At 49.1% G+C, this 19,116-nt stretch overlaps 1 protein-coding gene across 2 annotated transcripts in view; it reads left to right on the top strand.

Moving 5' to 3' along the window:
- Positions 1–19,116, top strand: part of TCF25 (TCF25 ribosome quality control complex subunit) — a 486,799-nt gene that overhangs the window by 444,489 nt on the left and 23,194 nt on the right. For both annotated transcript variants that reach the window (XM_086945785.1, XM_086945784.1), the window contains exon 17: positions 317–389. In XM_086945785.1, coding sequence (XP_086801911.1) covers positions 317–389 — 73 coding nt within the window. The remainder of the gene's footprint in view (positions 1–316; positions 390–19,116) is intronic.

The raw sequence follows: 19,116 nt of genomic DNA, 5'->3' as shown, positions 1-19,116 counted from the left end.
TTGTATTATCAACATCTAACAACTTAGAATTGGCAGAAATATGAGTGAATATTTGTTGCAGATATTAAAGTTTTGTAATAGTTAAGAAAGTACAAGACACTGTGTCAATAAAGTATGTGAAGGAAGATGGAAATGTTTTATCAGTTATGTGAGGAGGAATATTGTGCATTCATGGATGGTGCGTATTGGACCCAGTGGTTGATGGATGTGGCACTTAGATTCTCACCTTTCAGCCACTTAAATATAACCAAAGAAATTTTAGAACTCAGTTACTTCATCATTTCTTAATGTTATTTTTATTTTTTATTTTTTGCAGACTGAATCGTGCGTCCAATGAAAGCACCTTATCTCTCTTCTTCCGATCACTGTTGCCAAATTTCAATTTACAGGTATGTACAAATGACCAGTAGACTTTGAAAATGGATCTTTTATTATTGGTGGTGAGAGGTTGTTTTTCTTGGGAGCTCTTAACAGCCATTTTAGGCCCTTCTGATACACATGTAAAATGCATAGTTTCACAGATGAACGGGGAAACCGATGTAAAAGAGCAAAGATTTGTTTTAATCTCATCTGCCCACCTACCTGCCATCCAGCTGCAGGACTAATCATATATATGACAGCATTATCTTTATGTCCTCAAAGGGACTTCTTCAAGGAAGATGTTTTGTAGAGTTCGGGAGTATGCGTCTTATGGTTCATTGGGGAAACTAATGAGATTGCATTAAAACAATATATGCAGTAACATATTTTGATGCCAAATGTTAAGATTTCCTCAGCAGGTTGGTTTCATGGCATGGGCCATAATGGATACATCAAATACAGTACTTTTACTATGTGACCAGATAAATTGATAAGTACATTTGCAAAGAGTGTGATCTGCATACACTTTAGTAAAGTCTGCAGTACAGTTTTTAGGTCGAGCTGGAGTTGCATCCGATGGGATGCTCCGGTTCGACAACTTTAGTCAGCCGTCTCGGGGGAATTAGGGACAGGAGGGTGTTACGCGCCTCTGTTGCCGATTTGGCTGGATTTGGGTGCGTGAACGCGCACGCTTTCGCGTTGGTGAACAGGCACGCACGCACGCAGGCACACACACGCGCGCACATGCACGCAGGCACACACACACACACACACACAAACGCGCAGGCAGGCACGCACACACACGCAGGCACACAGACACACACATACAGGCAAACTCACCCCCCCCCTTACCAGGCTCGGACCACTGTGGCCAGCGTGTCCAGGTCTTCCAGCGGTACTGCGGCGGCTCCTCTGGAAGCGGCGGAGGCGGCTCCTGCATAGAGGTAGGTGGGCACCAGGCTGCCTCCTCTCCTTGCTGTTTGCCAGTGCTGCTCGCCGGGCCGCCCGGCGCTCTAGCCGCCCCAGCCTCCATCGGCGGGGATCCCCCCTCACAGCCGCTGTCCTGGCCACGGAGTCCCCCGTCGGACGCCGCCCCGGAGTCCGAACACAGCACTAGCAGCCCGGGGCTTCCGCGCCACATTACCTCGGCTCACAGGGAAGGCATGTGGATCTCGCCGGGGGACAGAAGCTCCAAACAGAGACAGCGCACCTACAGCCGGCAGCGGCGCACAGCTACACACAGAGCGGCGCGGAACACACAGCCCCGCCCACTCAACAACTAGTAGCCAATACCAAACGCCCTAGGTCTCAGTACAGGCTCTATTGGCTGCGGCATGTTCCCACTCCTCCCAGCCCGGATACCACACTCGCGTTTTTTTTTTTTTTTTTCATTCGCGTCCGCCAATGCTTGTTTAACTTTCGGCGTGAGTTCTCACAGGCTCCTCTCTATCCCCTTCCTTTAATGGCCCTCCGCACTATCTTTCTTCTACCCTCCACCACGTTTCCGGACAGAGACGAGTGTAGAATAAAGTACATCTAGTGGAGAGGTAAAAAAAGCTGCCGACTACCTGCCCTCTCGAGTCAGCGACAGACTAACGGGGTGCCCCCTGTGGTGGGCAGTTCGACCCGACTAAAGCGCCTCGTAGAGAAAAAAGAAAAACGCTAAATAAACTTGAAATGGATTTCCGAATGGAGAAGTGTCGGGAGTCGCCTCCAACGGGACATGTCACGGCTCGCTGGAGGAGAAGAAAAGGCAACTTATTCCCAACGGAGGTGGGCATGATGCCGACGTGTGTGCCAACGGGTCTGCCAAGCTGCCCGGAGGGTACCCCCCGCTGGGGCTGCGGGAGCCCGCGGCCGAGAGCGCCACCTGGACCCGGCAGATGGACTTCACCATGTCCTGCGTGGGCTTCGGCGTGGGCCTGGGCAACGTGTGGTGCTTCCCTTACCTGTGCTACAAGAACGGCGGAGGTAGGTGGCCGCCTCCGGGCGCCTTGAAGCCTTTCTGTCATCCTTGTGCCATTTGCAGCGCTTTCTGTCATCCTTGTGCTCTTTGCACCGCTTTATGTCATACTTGTGCCCTTTGCAGCGCTTTCTGTCATACATGTGCCCTTTGCAGCGCTTTATGCCATACTTGTGCCCTTTTTAGTGCTGTCTGTCATACTTGTGCCCGTTGCAGCGCTTTCTGTCATAATTGTGCCCTTTGCCGCGCTTTCTTCTCTGCCGTAGGCGCGTAGTGTCACAGTGCTGCCACTAACAACCTGTGTGCGTGTTATCAACGCAACAAAATGCAACGTGACCCTCTGGAGTCACAGTGATCTCAGCAGCAGGTAGTGAACCCACAGGGCTATCCAACTCTCTTCGGTGTGTCTTTCAGTGCCCTTATTAAGTGTTCCCCTGTACCACACATACGTACTGCGCGTCCTGCCTTCTGATTGGATGCTTGGTTGACCTACGTGCACAGAGCCCTGCCGACTAAGAGAGGCTCTGCCCCCTCGCCCTCCCCAGCAGCCGAGGACAGAGGGGTAGTGTTTCATGGAGTCGCCTCTCTCTCTAGTCACGGCTTCTTGGAGCTGTCTCACGCCCTCTGCTCTTGTTCACCAGCCTGCTTTAAATCGTTCACACCCGCTGCCACCTGTGCAGGGGGCATCCTGTACCCCTCCTCCCTTACTCCAGGCGATGGCGTCACGTCCAAGCCCTGCTCTCAGTATTCTAAAGTCGATGGAGGGTCTCAGGCCCTGCTTACACTCACGCCTTGGGTTGTGGAAGCCCCCCCCCCAGGCCCTTCAAACGTGCCCCCCCCTTCTTTTGCATTGTGCCACTGGAGGCAAAAGTTAATCATTGTGTAGTACTGGCACACTTGCATAGCGCTTCGTACTCTGGGAGTGCATTGAAGCACTATCCTTGTTACCAATTCCTGGGCGCCCTTTTGGAAGGCGTGTGCCTAGAACAGAGCTGAGGGTGGTAAGCGCTAGATGGGAAAGGGGGTCTTCTGTTCATGCGATTCGAAGTCCTGTGTCTCACTATTTTAGTAGAGACATAACAAGCCAATGTATTAATGCTTTGACCACCTTAATGCATACATTTAGCATCAATGTGTATGTTTCTTGTATTGCAGTGGCCCCACTCTATCTATCACCCTCACTCTATCTATCGCCCTCACTCTATCTATCGCCCTCACTCTATCCATCTATCGCCCTCACTCTATCCATCTATCGCCCTCACTCTATCCATCTATCGCCCTCACTCTATCCATCTATCGCCCTCACTCTATCCATCTATCGCCCTCACTCTATCCATCTATCGCCCTCACTCTATCCATCTGTCGCCCTCACTCTATCCATCTATCGCCCTCACTCTATCCATCTATCCCCCTCACTCTATCCATCTTATCGCCCTCACTCTATCCATCTTATCGCCCTCACTCTATCCATCTTATCGCCCTCACTCTATCCATCTATCGCCCTCACTCTATCCATCTATCGCCCTCACTCTATCCATCTATCGCCCTCACTCTATCCATCTATCGCCCTCCCTCTATCGCCCTCCATCTATCGCCCTCCCTCCATCTATCGCCCTCCCTCCATCTATCGCCCTCACTCCATCTATAACCCTCACTCTATCCATCTATCGCCCTCCCTCACTCTGTCTATCGCCCTCCCTCACTCTGTCTATCGCCCTCCCTCACTCTGTCTATCGCCCTCCCTCACTCTGTCTATCGCCCTCGCTCTATCGCCCTCCCTCTATCGCCCTCCCTCCATCTATCGCCCTCCCTCCATCTATCGCCTTCACTCTATCCATCTATCGCCCTAACTCTATCCATCTATCGCCCTCCCTCTATCCATCTATCGCCCTCCCTCTATCCAGCTATCGCCCTCCCTCCATCTATCGCCCTCACTCTATCCATCTATCGCCCTCCCTCACTCTGTCTATCGCCCTCCCTATATCGCCCTCCCTCCCTCTATCGTCCTCCCTCTATCTATCTATCTATCGCTCTCCCTCTATCTATCTATCGCCCTCCCTCTATCTATCGCCCTCCCTCTATCTATCGCCCTCCCTCTATCTATCGCCCTCCCTCCCTCTATCTATCGCCCTCCCTCTATCTATCTATCGCCCTCCCTCTATCTATCGCCCTCCCTCCCTCTATCTATCTATATATCGCACTCACTCTATCTATCGCATCACCACAGCATCACCACAGCATCACTCAGGGGCACCACAACATTACTCAGGGGAACCACAACATCACGATGCGCTACCACAGCATCAATCTGTGCAACCATTCAACAACAACAACTGGTTCAAATATGTTCTCTCAATGTTTCAAGATTTATTACAAATGTCACAAAAATATGTTAATATTTCACTTCTGTTCTTGGATTTTCGTCACAATAAAATACACTGAACGTAATATTCACAAAAGTTATTTACAAAAGTTTAAGCTATTGCCAATATAAATTACAATAACTTTTATTGAAGTATTAATTATTTTAAAAAATAAAAGCCATTGTTATTTGTAATATCAAAACATCTAAGTCACGGAAAGACAACACATATTGCATTACAAATGTTCTAGGTGTCACATTTGCGAAAGTTAAAACTATTGAAATTGTAAATGACAAAGCTATTAATTTAGCTATTTTCAAAACCAACACATAAATACAAACATTGTCATTTACAAGACCAATAGCTCAAACTTTGCTAATGAGTGACCTATTGCATTGCAAATGCTTGTTTTTGTAGTGTGCTCTTTATAACGCATCACATCCCTGACAAAGCGCCAACGCGCCTTTGTGGTTGGTAACATTCTAATCCATCCGAAGTGTAATGGATCGAAATATGTCTGTCATGTGGCCTTCATGGGTAGTGTTTTAATGGCATGTGTGAATTTGCTACAAAAAGCAGTGAAAAACAGAAACCTTACACATTAGATGCTATTGTATGGAAGGATACAAAGTGAGTGTGTGTGTTTGCCCTGTTTGGAAAGTTTTTGATTTCATGCATGTATGGAGTACTCAAAAAATGTTGCACCAAAAAAGTGTGAGAAAATGCACAGTTATGTATGCATGCAAATACTTTACACATTTTGGATGGTGATGATAAGGAACGGAGAGTGAGTGTGTAAGCCAGTGATTCTGTATGAAGAAATGAACTTAAGTTACAAGAACAAGAGAGGTAAGAGTGAGTATATGGTTCAAGGGGACGTTAAGGAGGCACTAAATAGAGTGGTTCTGGCCCCAATATCCAAGTTTCCGCACGAAGATGGACACCTGGACTAGATGCCATCTGGCTAAGAGAGGTCAGTTCTAGTTATTCAGTGAGAGTAAGTTAGGAAGACTGTTTTGAAGAGTTCTCACAATAAACTACAGACTACGAACAAGCATTTCAAATGGATTTATGACAATGCATGCCTTTACCTTGCATGCCTTTTCCATATATATATTACCTACTGGTGGTCGCCAGTAGGTTGGTATAGTTAGGACCTAGTTTCCATATGAAATCCGCAACATTCTATTTGGAATAACTTTGGCGCTGGTTGACGAATCTTCATGAAATTCTCAAAGAATCCTTTCCTGAAAGTTTCAGGGTGATTCGTGAAGCGGGGGCCGAGAAAAATGGGGGGTCCCAAAACGTGTTTTCCAAATGCAATTTTCCATAGGGACTTTCAGACACGGCTACAGCCCGGACAGCTGAACGGAATTACACCAGATTTGGCAAAAAGGTAGAGTTTGGTTCGCAATAGTGTAAATCCGTTCAGTAGTTCCTGAGAAAATCATAAGTAAAATCATAGATATATCTATAGACGCAGTACTGTACGCGTATCCTCCCGAGCACGAGCTTTATGCTAATTGGCTGTCAACACTCCAAACCAGGAAGTGTTGGCAGCCATCTTCACAATAAAACAGAAAAAGATACGCGAAAAGGGGGCAGGGTAGAAACACCCTGACCCCCTAGGCCTGCTTAGGGGGTCTCACAAGGACCCCCACGGCCCTTGTGAGATTTTTTTTTTAAATCACAGGATACACGCAAGGTACGCTTACCCTGCCGATGCCAAAAAAAGACCGAAGCGCGGCTCCAGCGTTTTAATGTTAATTAGCCGGGGGGGCCAAATCCCGGGGGCTTTATACAAATAAATCCCCCCCCACACTGCCCCAGGGACTGCCATCCCCCGGGGCAAAGTAGGTATTATAGCGGGGGGCACATGGCCCCCTGCAGCCCTGGGGACCGCCACCCCCGGGGCTTATCTGTATAATGATGGGGGGGGACCGCCACTCCCCGGGGCTTTAGTGTAAAGTATGCAGGGGCGCACGGCCCCCCCCACAACCCCGGGGACCGCCACCCCCGGGGAAAAGTAGGTATTATAGCGGGGGCACATGCCCCCCCCGCAGCCCCGGGGACCGCCAACCCGGGGCTGCGGGGGGGCTTAACTGTATAATGATGGGGAGCCTCTAAGGCTCCCCGGGGACCGCCACCCCCGGGGGCTTTAATATGAAGTATGCGGGGGGCTCAGGGCCCCCCTGCAGCCCCGGGGACGCCACCCCCCGGGGCTTCCTTTTTAAATAAATTTAAAAAACAACCTGTGTGGAGGGGCTCAAGCCCCCCCACATGCCCTAGGGACCGCCACCTCCCCGGGGCACTACATATTTATATTGGGGGGTCCGTGACTCACCTGTTATCAGGAGAGACCTCAGTGCTACATCTTTCAGCCCATTACTGATCCTGAAAAGTAATTCTAACCATACTTACAGTAACTTGAATTTCCTTCCATAGGCTAACATTGACTGGTTTCACTTGGAAATTCTTCTAAGTGTGGATTTTTGGAACTTTAAAAAATTCCTCTAAAATCAGCCGAACTAAAAATTCCGATTTACTCACTTGTTATCAGGAGAGATTCATAGTGTTCCAAGAAGAGTCCCCTCCCCCAACGTTAAAACTCGTTCTGCCTGCCATGCAAAATCAGGACATATCCAGCAGCAGGAGAGGGGGTGGTGGTGGGGGGGGGGGGGGCGGGGGGGGATGGGAGGGGGGGGTCAGCAAAAAGAAAACGCCCTGGGCCACCAATGCAAGCTGGGGGGAGAAAAGCAAAAATCGCCAAAAACGTTGCATCCATCGAGGACCCAGTGGTCACGTCATTTAACAGCTCCACTTGGTCTGTACCACTCGACAAAGAAGGACATAGTGGCCATCAAGCACGTGTGGGGGAGGAAGCATACCTTGACTTGGGTCCATTGTTTTGGAAAAAACCTGAGGGCACTTTTAAGAAGCTATATCGTTCGAGGCATGTGGGCCGCTAAATTCATATCTTGTGCATAGATCGCCGCCTAGTGTTGGGTCCGGATGATTGCACCTTGTTGTCCTGGAAGAGTCTTTGAAATATCACGACATAGGTGGCTCCTCCCCTGGATTACAGTGCGCATGGGCATCCTCTCCATCCTTAGATTGTGTTTTTCCGCCATTGGGTTCGGATGTGTTCCGTGACTCTCGTTCGGAACCTATAGGAAAAACTTGTTTTCTTCAGGCCAAAAGGCCTCTTTAAGCGTCTGTATTGTACTTCATTCGGTTCTGAGTTAACTTATCCGGTTTCCCGGATACTTGAGCACGTGTGCTCCCAGCTTTTAGGCCCGATCGAAGATTGACATCGACAATGGAATTCCAGGCCCCGTTTAAACGTTGACCAGTCTGTAACGCGAAGTACCCTCTCTCAGACGTGCACCCTGTGTGCAACAGATGTCTTTCTCCGGACCACGACGAGGAGAGTTGCTTGGCCTGTTCAAAATTCAGGTCGGAAGAGGCGCTCGCTCTTCGACGTGAGGCGAGACTACCGGCGAGGAGAGCGTCGGATGTGGAGGATATCTTCGAGGCTGGGGACGACGAGGGCGTCCAAGAGGAGGAACCGGAGCACTTCTCCGACCCGGCCTCCTGTCAAGAATCTTACTACGGAGAAGAGGTAGACGATGAGAACGTCGAAGACGATGAAGCCGTCGAGGTAAGAGACGACGGTATGGCCATTGGAGCCGCGGAGGGCGGCTCCAGTGATGAGCAAGACCCGACCGAACTTTCGGGGGTCGAAAGTGACACTGTCTTGTCAAAGGCTCAGGTCGAAGCATCGCCGGAAGGCCTTAGCCAAGATCTTTATACTCATTCTTCAGCCCCGCAACCTGGCCCGGCTAAGAATAATTCAGAGCCTTCGGTGGGTACGCCTTCGAAAACGAAAACGAAACTGACTAAAGACAAATCGAAACTGAAACTGGTCAAACCAGTATTCGTTTCGCAAAGCCTCGTTCCATCGGATCCTAAGAAGGCTCGAAGTGTCATTGCCCCTTCGGGGTCACAAAAGGGTGCCAACCCGAAGATCGGCACATCCAAGAAGGTGCCAAAGGCCCAAAGAGACGGAGCGACGTCATCTAAGGCTGCCCTCGAGGGCGTGGACACTGAAGACGGACTTGAGTCGCAGCCGCCCCTCAGTCCGGAAGCATACAAGCTGATGCTGGTGAAGGTTCTCGAAAACAAGCACAAAATGGCCGCGTTGGAACGTGACGCATCAAGCCGCGGCCATTTTGGGAATCCCAGCACGACACCTGGCTCGAAGTTGGCGATAGCTGTGAAAAAAGTCAAACAGCCATCGGGGCCTCCACCTATAGTTTTGGACTGCCTCCGACTGCAAGACCTAAAACGTCTAAGCCGGCACAGGGCTCCGACCCTGGTGCGATGATGTCGAACCTTAAGGGAACGACCGCCACTCCTGAAGGCGTCGGTTCCACTCCACCTTCTTCTGAAAACTCAAAGAAATTGTACATTGACTCTGCAACCGGAAGACTCACCCTTTTCAAACGGAAGATCTTGCCGGAAAAGCCAATGGAATCCTATCAAATTCCGCTCAAAAGGAAAAGAGACTGCTTCCTCGCCAGTTCTTTACGAGTCCGTAAGGCCTTATGGACAAGCCTTTACTCATTCCCCCACACGCACTGAGGATGGTGGGGGTGATGACCAGAATGACGAGCAATTCAACTATCCTGATGAATCTAATAAGGATGACTCGCAGGATGTGCTCGACGATCAAGGCACGGCGGACACCCAGTCTTACCAAGTAAAGACAGCCCCCGCAGAGGATACTGCGGCATTCAACGCTCTATTTGAAAGGGCAGCGTTGAACCATGATGTGGTCATGCATGCAGACCCAGTTGAGGAGGACTTTCTGTTTGATACCTTCCCTACATCGGACAGATCAGTGAAGACGCTGCCAATGCTGAAGGGTGTCCTTAAGCACGCCAATGACATTTTCAAGGACACAACCAGAGCAAGGGTGGTGAACCCACGTATTGAAAAGAAATACAGGCCTGCTCCTGTGGACCCTACGTATATCAGGGGTCAATTGCCATTGGACTCTTTGGTGGTCTCCAATGCCCGGAAGAGGGCGAACTCACAAACGAGTGGTGATGCTCCTCCCCCAGACAAAGAATCCAAAGTATTAGAAGCTTCTGGGAAGCGGGTTGCTGCGCAGGCGGCGAATATTTGGAGAATAGCCAATACACAAGCTCTACAGGCTAGATACGATAGGGCTCACTATGATACCCTAGAGCAATTGTTGCAACACTTGCCTGATGCATATAGAGAGGGGGCGGAAATGTTGATTCAGGAAGGGAAACTGATATCAAACGCTTCTATCAAGTGTGCCCTAGATTCAGCAGACACTGCAGCCAGGGCCATTAACACTAGTGTAATGCTACGGAGGCAGGCTTGGTTACGAATTTCAGGGTTTAAGCCAGAAATACAAACTAGTTTACTCAATCACCCCGTTAACCCAGATTTCTTGTTTGGGCCTGACGTTGACACAATTCTTGAAAAAATCAAGAAGGACACCGAGACGGCTAAGTCTATGGGGGCCTTGCAGTCTCAACAGTTTAGAGGGGGTTCTTTTCGTCGCTCAGGTAGTAGAGGGCCGTCAAGGGGGCAAACATCTCAGCAAACACAATACAATAAAGGTGGTGCACAGACCACCTTTAACAAAAACAATAGAGGTGGATACCGTGGTAACAGGCCAAAGTCAGAGGACGTGGAAATAATAACACCAGGTCCTCAGCAAATACCAAACAGTGACGTCTTGTCACTGCCCCCGGACCATGTAACACCGGTCGGGGGACGACTCCAGCAGTTCCTGCCAGTCTGGGAAGGCATTACCACAGACAGGTGGGTGAGGCAACTTATCCAGTACGGGTATTGTTTAGAACTGATATCCACTCCACCCAACATACCACCAAGACACCATCCTATGTCCGCAGAGCACTTAACATTATTACAGCAAGAAGTGGCCAGCATGCTGCAAAAAGGGGCCATAGAACTGGTGCCTCTAGAGGAGCACGGAACAGGGGTGTACTCTCTCTACTTCTTAGTCCCAAAGAAAGACTGGTCTCTCAGACCCATTCTGGATCTAGACCCTTAAACCTATACATCCTTTCAGAACATTTCCACATGCTGACTCTGCAGCAGGTCCTGCCGTTGCTCAGTCAGGGGGATTTCCTGGCAACTCTGGATCTGAAGGATGCATATTTCCATATACCCATACATCAGGCACACAGGAAATACCTCAGGTTCACTATTCTGAACATGCATTACCAGTTCAAGGTACTACCCTTTGGAGTGACCACTGCTCCCAGAGTGTTCACCAAGTGCTTGGCGACAGTGGCGGCACACCTTCGGAGACAACACATTCATGTCTACCCTTACCTGGACGACTGGCTTGTGCAAGCGAAGTCGGCCCAGCAGTGCACCAGCCACGTGTCCCGCACGATTCATCTTCTGCACAGTTTGGGATTCTCTCTAAACTATCCCAAGTCGCATCTTCAACCCGCTCAAGTACAGCAATACTTGGGAGCGACGTTGGACACTGTGACAGCTACAGCCCAGCCAAACTCAGTGCGAATCGACAGCATGCAACTGCTGATTCGCAAATTCAGACCACAACACTCACTACAGGCGCGAGTGTTTCTGCAGTTGATAGGCATGATGGCCTCCTGCATATTCATAGTCCCGCACGCGAGACTGCACATGCGTCCGCGTCCGCTCCAAGAGTGTTTGGCACGACAGTGGAATCAGGCTCAGGGTCAATTGAAAGACCTAGTGTTGTTGACCGGTCGTGCTCTCTGCATTGGTGGAATCCACGCAACCTTTGCAAGGGACGACCGTTCCAGGAGCCTGTACCACAAATAGTGCTCACGACGGACGCATCCCTCCTGGGGTGGGGGGCGCATCTCCTTTATTATACTGTGCAGGGACTATGGTCGGATCTACAGAAGAAGATGCACATCAATCTGCTGGAATTGATGGCAATCTTCATGGCAATGAAGACTTTCAAAATACATCTGTGCAACAAGGTCGTGTTGATCCGGACGGACAACATGACGGCCATGTATTACATTCAGAAGCAGGGAGGTACTCCCTCTCCACAGTTGTCACACTTGGCTCAGAGCATGTGGAAGTGGGCCATTCAGAGGAACATTTTCCTCATGGCGGAGCACCTCGCGGGCCAGGACAACCAGATGGCGGATCTGCTCAGCAGGCTCAGCCATCAGGTGCACGAGTGGGAGATTCATCCCTTGGTGCTACAACCGTACTTCCGGCAGTGGGAACATCCAGACATCGACCTGTTCGCCACAAGCGAGAACGCAAAATGCCCAAACTTCGCCGCCAGGTTCCCACACCCGCGGTCTCAGGGCAATGCGATATGGATGAACTGGTCAGGCAGATTTGCGTACGCTTTTCCGCCGGCCCCGCTCATACCTCTGGTGGCACGGAAACTCAGACAGCACTCGATGACTCTCATCCTGGTTGCTCCAACGTGGGCGAGGCAAGCATGGTACACCACGTTCCTAGAACTTTCCGTGGTGCCTCATCAAAGACTGCGTCTTACACCCAGTCTTCTCACCCAGAGCCATGGCGAAGTTTAGCACCCAGATCCGCAACAGTTAAACCTTGCGATATGGCTCCTGAAGTCATAGAATTTGGGTATCTGAATCTGCCTCCTGATTGTATGGACATCATCAAGGAGGCAAGACGGCCTACCACTAGGGCATGCTATGCTGCCAAATGGAAACGTTTTGTCATTTACTGTTCCAACCATGACATAAACCCGCTGGATGCATCAACGCAGAACATTATTTGTTACCTGTTACATTTATACAGATGCAATCTGACATACAGTTCTATACGTATTCATTTAGCTGCAATAGTGGCTTACTTACAGAACAGGCAACACCTTTCGCTGTTCCGAGTGCCAGCCATAAAGGCTTTTATGGAGGGACTCAAGCGAGTCATTCCACCCAGAAGGCCTCCTTCACCGGTCTGGAATCTTAATATAGTTTTGACCAGACTTATGGGACCTCCTTTTGAACCTCTCCACTCCTGTGAGATACAGTTCCTAACTTGGAAGGTTGCCTTCTTAGTAGCGATCACATCGCTGAGACGGGTTAGCGAGCTGCAAGCCCTAACCATTCAAGAACCTTTTATACAGGTTCACGCAAATAGGGTGGTGCTACGCACTAACCCTAAATTCATGCTCAAGGTAGTTTCTCAGTTCCACATTAATCAAACTATTGAACTGCCAGTTTTCTTCCCTAATCCAGACTCAGTAGCAGAAAGATCACTGCACACATTAGACGTCAAACGAGCTCTCCTGTACTATATAGACAGGACGAGGGATTTCAGGAAGACTAAACAACTCTTTGTTGCTTTTTCACCACAGCACAAGGGCAAACCCATTTCCAAATCTGGTATAGCCAGATGGATTGTTAAGTGTATTCAGATTTGTTATCAGAAGGCTAAACGCACACTAACAGTCCCCCCAAGAGCACATTCCACACGCAAGCTAGGGGCATCCATGACTTTCCTGGGTAACATTCCATTAGAGGACATATGTAGAGCAGCCACATGGTATAACATACATACATTCACCAAACACTACTGTGTTGATGTACATTCCAAGCAGCAAGCTGCTGTAGGACAGGCTGTTCTAAAGTCCCTCTTTCAGGCTGCTGCAGCTGGCTCAGGCAACCACCGCTAAGGGAGAAACTGCTATTCATTCTATGCACAAGATATGAATTTAGCGGCCCACATGCCTCGAACGGAATATGCTACTTACCAGTATGCATCTGTTCTTGGCATGTAGGGCCGCTAACATTCATATCGCCCGCCCATCCTCCCCGGTGCCTGTCGCAGCTGTAGTAGTCAGAATTATCTGTAAGCATGGTCATCACGTATTGTATTGGACTCCATCTCTGCCATAATGGCGAAAAACAATCTAAGGATGGAGAGGATGCCCATGCGCACTGTAGTCCAGGGGAGGAGCCACCTATCTCGTGATACTTCAAAGACTCTTCCAGGACAACAAGGTGCAATCATCCGAACCCAACACTAGGCGGCGATCTATGCACAAGATATGAATGTTAGCGGCCCTACATGCCAAGAACAGATGCATACTGGTATGTAGCATATTCCATCCATTATATGACCGACTGGACTCTATTGAAAATAGACTGGTATGCCTCGAACTTTCGATGGCATCAGTCCAGAAGCAGGTGGGATCCCAGTCTAGTGCACTAAACGGCCAGCATAAACCTACGACAGTCCAAAATCCAATTGCACCTAGTAACGTTGGTGTTGCAACGGGGGGGATAGTTCCACTCAGTCAGCAACCATGATGTCTACTGTTGTACTCCCGCCTTCTACCTCGGCAAAGGATGGGAACACATCTCTGGGCAATAGGATGCACCAGGTAGCTGGGAGTAGACCGGTCGCCACACAGCATAAATTGTGTTCAATGCCTATGCAACGTAGTGTAGCCACCTTACCAAACATTGATCTCCCTCCTGAATCAGCCCCCTTTGTGGTAGTCTTGGTGGGGGTTCCCTCTTTGGCTCAGGAGAAGCGGGAGTCATATGCCGATCTTAAAAATAAGTGCACCTTCTGGCTCAATAAGTATCGTCCACTGCAGACTAATATGCATGCAAAAATTTTGTTTGCCAGGAGGGTGAATTGGTTAGGAAGGTGTTGTAAGGCGGTGACGGGGGACTGTGTCATTATTAACTTTAGAGACTGGAGGTGTGTTAATCACATCTGTAACTGGCCTCAAAATGACCGGTCCCCTGGGATACAAACACTCCCCCTATCTTATTTTTATGGCCCCCCGCTCCCATAGAGAGGGATACTTTTTCACTGGGTGAGGCACCTAATCCCTGTCCCTTGGGGAACATAAGGTTGTTCAATAGATTTGAGGCTCTCTCGGTACTGTGGGATTGCGACTGACGGTATGTGCTCCGAAACCCCGTCTTGAATAGAATAGTCTCTGGAAATGGGGAAGATGTAGTAAGGAGGGTCGGGCAAGTATTTGCCCTGGGAAGTAGGCATGAAGGGAATGGTGTCAGCAGGCAAAACAGCACATGTCTAGGCACTGTAGAGGTGGCTAAAAACGAGTGCCCATTAGCAAAGCAGAATAGTGCATACCAAGCCCCTAGCGTATCTCCTGTATCTCCTGTGTCGGGAGAATTAGCTCTTATATCAGACGGGACAGTATGCCAGACAACTTTTATTTCATGGAATGTGGCGGGTTTGGGGTCTAAACTTAATTCACCCGCTTGGATGGAATTTATTGACAAATTTGATATTTGTCTTTTACAGGAGACTTGGGCCGTTGAACCTGTGTTTAAAATGGGTTATTTGAATTTTTGTCCCTGCGGTCAAAAAACAACTAGGTCGCCCTATGGGTGGATTAGTGGTATGGGTTAGGCAGAGCCTCAAGTGTCATACCCAACTTCTCCCTGTGGCAAGTAGTGACATTCTCGCTGTCAGGTTTAGCTTTCCATTGAACTTAAAAATTGATATTTTTAACGTTTATGGTAGGGGCCTTCCAGGTGGTAGGAAATCTGATGTTGTATCAGATCTGGAAATATTGCTACAGGCTACCCCCACTAATGTTCTGCCAATAATAGGAGGAGATTTAACTCTACTTTCGAGCCACTTGTTCGCGATGATATGCATTTAACAGAGGATGAGGATTCTAGGTGGGGAGTCCCTCAACTGAATAGTAAAAATATAAGAAAATGGACAGAGGCCGCAATACAACTGAAGGGTCTCTGTATGGGGTCCCAGTTGAGGGCTGCTAATGGCCGAACATTATCCGACAGGATGAGTAAGGCAACTTTCGATAATGGTGTTAGGGCAAGTAATATCGATTACTTACTTGTTCCCCTTAAGTTGTGGCACACTCTTATTGATATGGAAGTAATGGCCCACATCGAGAGTGACCACAACCCCCTGACCGCGGTGTTCAACCTGGGATTGCATTAAGAGAACGAATTGCCCAGGGGATCTATTCCGCCTGACTTAATAATAACAAATGATTAGCGCCACCTTAAGTGGTGCCAAATTGTAGAGCACCAGAATATTATGTCTGATATTGAGTCAGGTTTGGAAGGTGTTCTAGCAATTATGGAGGTGGGTATAACGCAAGGGCCCTCGTATAAACCTTTTATGGATGCCCATGATAATTTTTTTACCAAACTGAAAGCTTACTTCTGTAAACCTAGCCAAGGTAACCGAGTCCCAACCCGGAAAGCGGATAATTGGTATGATGTCTCTTGCCGTCAAGCTAGGGGGGAGCTGGGACAAGCACTAAAAACCAAAGATTTTAGGGAAATAAGGTTGGCTCAAGCAAACTATAGGCACAAACAGCTCGTTGCTAAAAAAAATATGGGAAGAGAGTAGGTGGAAGGACCTTAAGGCGGCATGTAAGTCCAAGAACCCAAACATTTTTTGGAATCTTTTTAAATGGGACAGGGGAGGGCATCGGGAGAGCCTTCAAAATAATGTTGCTCAAAGCGCATGGGTAGACTTCTTCAAGCCCCAATATGCTAGTAGTGAAGCCGGCAATAGTGAGGGGACTTATGTCCACAATTTTTATAATGAGCCCGCCTTCACTGTAAGAGAAGTAGATAGGGCGCTAGATCTAGTGACCGAGGGACGCACTCCAGGAATGGATTGTGTCCCGGCCGACCTATTCTTATACGATAAAAATAGATGGCGGCTATACAACATGTACCTGGCAAATGCAATAGCTCAAGGGATGGAAATTCCACATTCGTGGAAAGGTGCTGAAATAGTGCCTGTTTACAAAAAAGGGGATAAATCGTCAGCAGGCAATTACAGACCTATCAGCCTGATTGACTCCATCCAAAAAATCATGGGACGGCTGGTGTTGGGGAAAATCCAGACCTGGATGGATGATGACAACATCTTGAGTCACCTCCAGGCTGGCTTTAGACCCAAGACCAGTACCATAGACCAGGTCTTCTGGTTCATTATCTTATACTGGTGCACTGTGACCGTGGAGAAAGGTACGCTATACGCCGTTTTTGTTAATCTAAGGGCGGCTTTTGACCTGGTTCCCCGTAATAAATTGTGGCAAGTTTTGGAGGAGCTAGGGATGGCCCCTGAGTTGTTGAGTTTGATCGTCCGCTTACATGAGGATACATTTGCTCGGGTTCGGTAGGGACGCAAGGGAGAGGTTACGGAACCCTTCCCTGTTGAGCCGGGAGTTAGGCAATGTTGCGTTATGGCGCCAACCTTGTTTTCGCTCTTCGTGAACGGGGTCGCGGATTTCCTCTCCTTGGTTCCGACCAATGCCCCTGCAATGTCTAGTGAGCGAGTCCCGATCCTCATGTTCGCGGACGACACCTTGATAATCTCAAAAAACGCCAAGTGTGTTTCGGTGTGCCTTAAGGCGCTTTGAGGCTTTTTGCTTGGACCGGGGCCTCGTAATAAACACAGAGAAAACAAAGTTTATGGTCCTTACTGACCGTAAGCCCCTTGGGTCTGTCAAACCTTTTAGAGGGAATATATACTTAAATAATTCCCCGCTAGAGCAGGTTGATGTCTTTACTTATCTGGGTGTCACCCTCCAGAGAGATTTGGGATGGACTAGCCAAATAGATCAAGCAGTCCTAAAACATCACTGGGAGGCAGGTATTCTTCTCAAAAGGTTCAATTCTTCAATATCAAAACCCATTAGCCCATTATTAGAGATATATGGAATAAAGGTGTTCAGTTCTGTACTTTATGGAGCAGAACTTTGGGGGTTTGAAAATCTAAGAAATTTGACGCTAGCAGAAAATGATTTTCTGAGAAAAGCTACTAGTGTCCCGTCAAGTACCCCATTGACACCATTAATGTGGGACCTTGGAAAAATATCTGTCCAGGATCTTGCTTACCTACGACCGCTACTTTATTGGCCATATACAAATCAGTCTGACCCTGTGCCTCATGGGAACAGTCCAGCCCAAACTGCCAAGCCATGTCTTCCCTGGACCGGAAACAAGCATCCTGGGACCGGTTTCGGATTCATAATCCTCATCAGCCAGGTTACCCTGAATCCAGTGGCCAAGTGAGCAAGGGACTCAAGTCTGAGCATACCCTGCCAACATAGGGCGAACAAAGCGATCAAAAGGGGATGATGGACGGAGTGTTTGAGCCAATCAAACACTCACCCCCAGTCAACTGATCTGGGTTTAATCCATCACCATTCTTTAGCTCACTCAGCCACCCCAGTTCAGACATGGCCATATGCAAATCAGTCTGACCCTGTGCCTCATGGGAACAGTCCAGCCCGAACTGCCAAGCCATGTCTTCCCTGGACCGGAAACAAGCATCCTGGGACCGGTTTCGGATTAATAATCCTCATCAGCCAGGCTATCTTGAATCCAGTGGCCAAGTGAGCAAGGGACTCACGTCTGAGCATACCCTGCCAACTTAGGTCGAACAAAGCGATACAAAAGGACATGATGGACGGAGCATTTGAGCCAATCAAACACTCACCCCAGTCAACTGATCTGGGTTTAATCCATCACCATTCTTTAGCTCACTCAGCCACCCCAGTTCAGACATGGCCATATGCAAATCAGTCTGACCCTGTGCCTCATGGGAACAGTCCAGCCCGAACTGCCAAGCCATGTCTTCCCTGGACCGGAAACAAGCCTCCTGGGACCGGTTTCGGATTCATAATCCTCATCAGCCAGGCTATCTTGAATCCAGTGGCCAAGTGAGCAAGGGACTCACTTCTGAGCATACCCTGCCAACTTAGGGCGAACAAAGCGATACAAAAGGGGATGATGGACGAAGCGTTTGAGCCAATCAAACACTCACCTCCAGTCAACTGATCTGGGTTAATCCATCACCATTCTTTAGCTCACTCAGCCACCCCAGTTCAGACATAGCCATATGCAAATCAGTCTGACCCTGTGCCTCATGGGAAAGGTCCAGCCCGAACTGCCAAGCCATGTCTTCCCTGGACCGGAAACAAGCATCCTGAGACCGGTTTCGGATTCATAATACTCATCAGCCAGGCTATCTTGAATCCAGTGAGCAAGGGACTCACGTCTGAGCATACCCTGCCAACTTATGGTGAACAAAGTGGTACAAAAGGGGGTGGTGATGGACGGAGCATCTGAACCAATCAAACCCTCACACCCAGTCAACAGATCTGGGTTTAATCCATCACTGTTCTTTAGCCCACTTTGCCACCCAGTTCAGACATGGCCATATGCAAATCAGTCTGACCCTGTGCCTCATGGAACAGTCCATCCCGAACTGACAAGCCATGCCTTCCCTGGACCGGAAACAAGCTTCCTAGGACCGGTTTCTGGCATTCCAACCATCTTCAGCCAGGCTTGCTTGAATCCAGTGGCAAAGTGAGCAAGGGACTCACGTCTG

This window comes from Lissotriton vulgaris, chromosome 12 (genome assembly GCF_964263255.1).
Source record: "Lissotriton vulgaris chromosome 12, aLisVul1.2, whole genome shotgun sequence".
Lineage (NCBI taxonomy): Eukaryota > Metazoa > Chordata > Amphibia > Caudata > Salamandridae > Lissotriton > Lissotriton vulgaris.
This window is presented reverse-complemented; position numbering and strand designations above follow the sequence as displayed.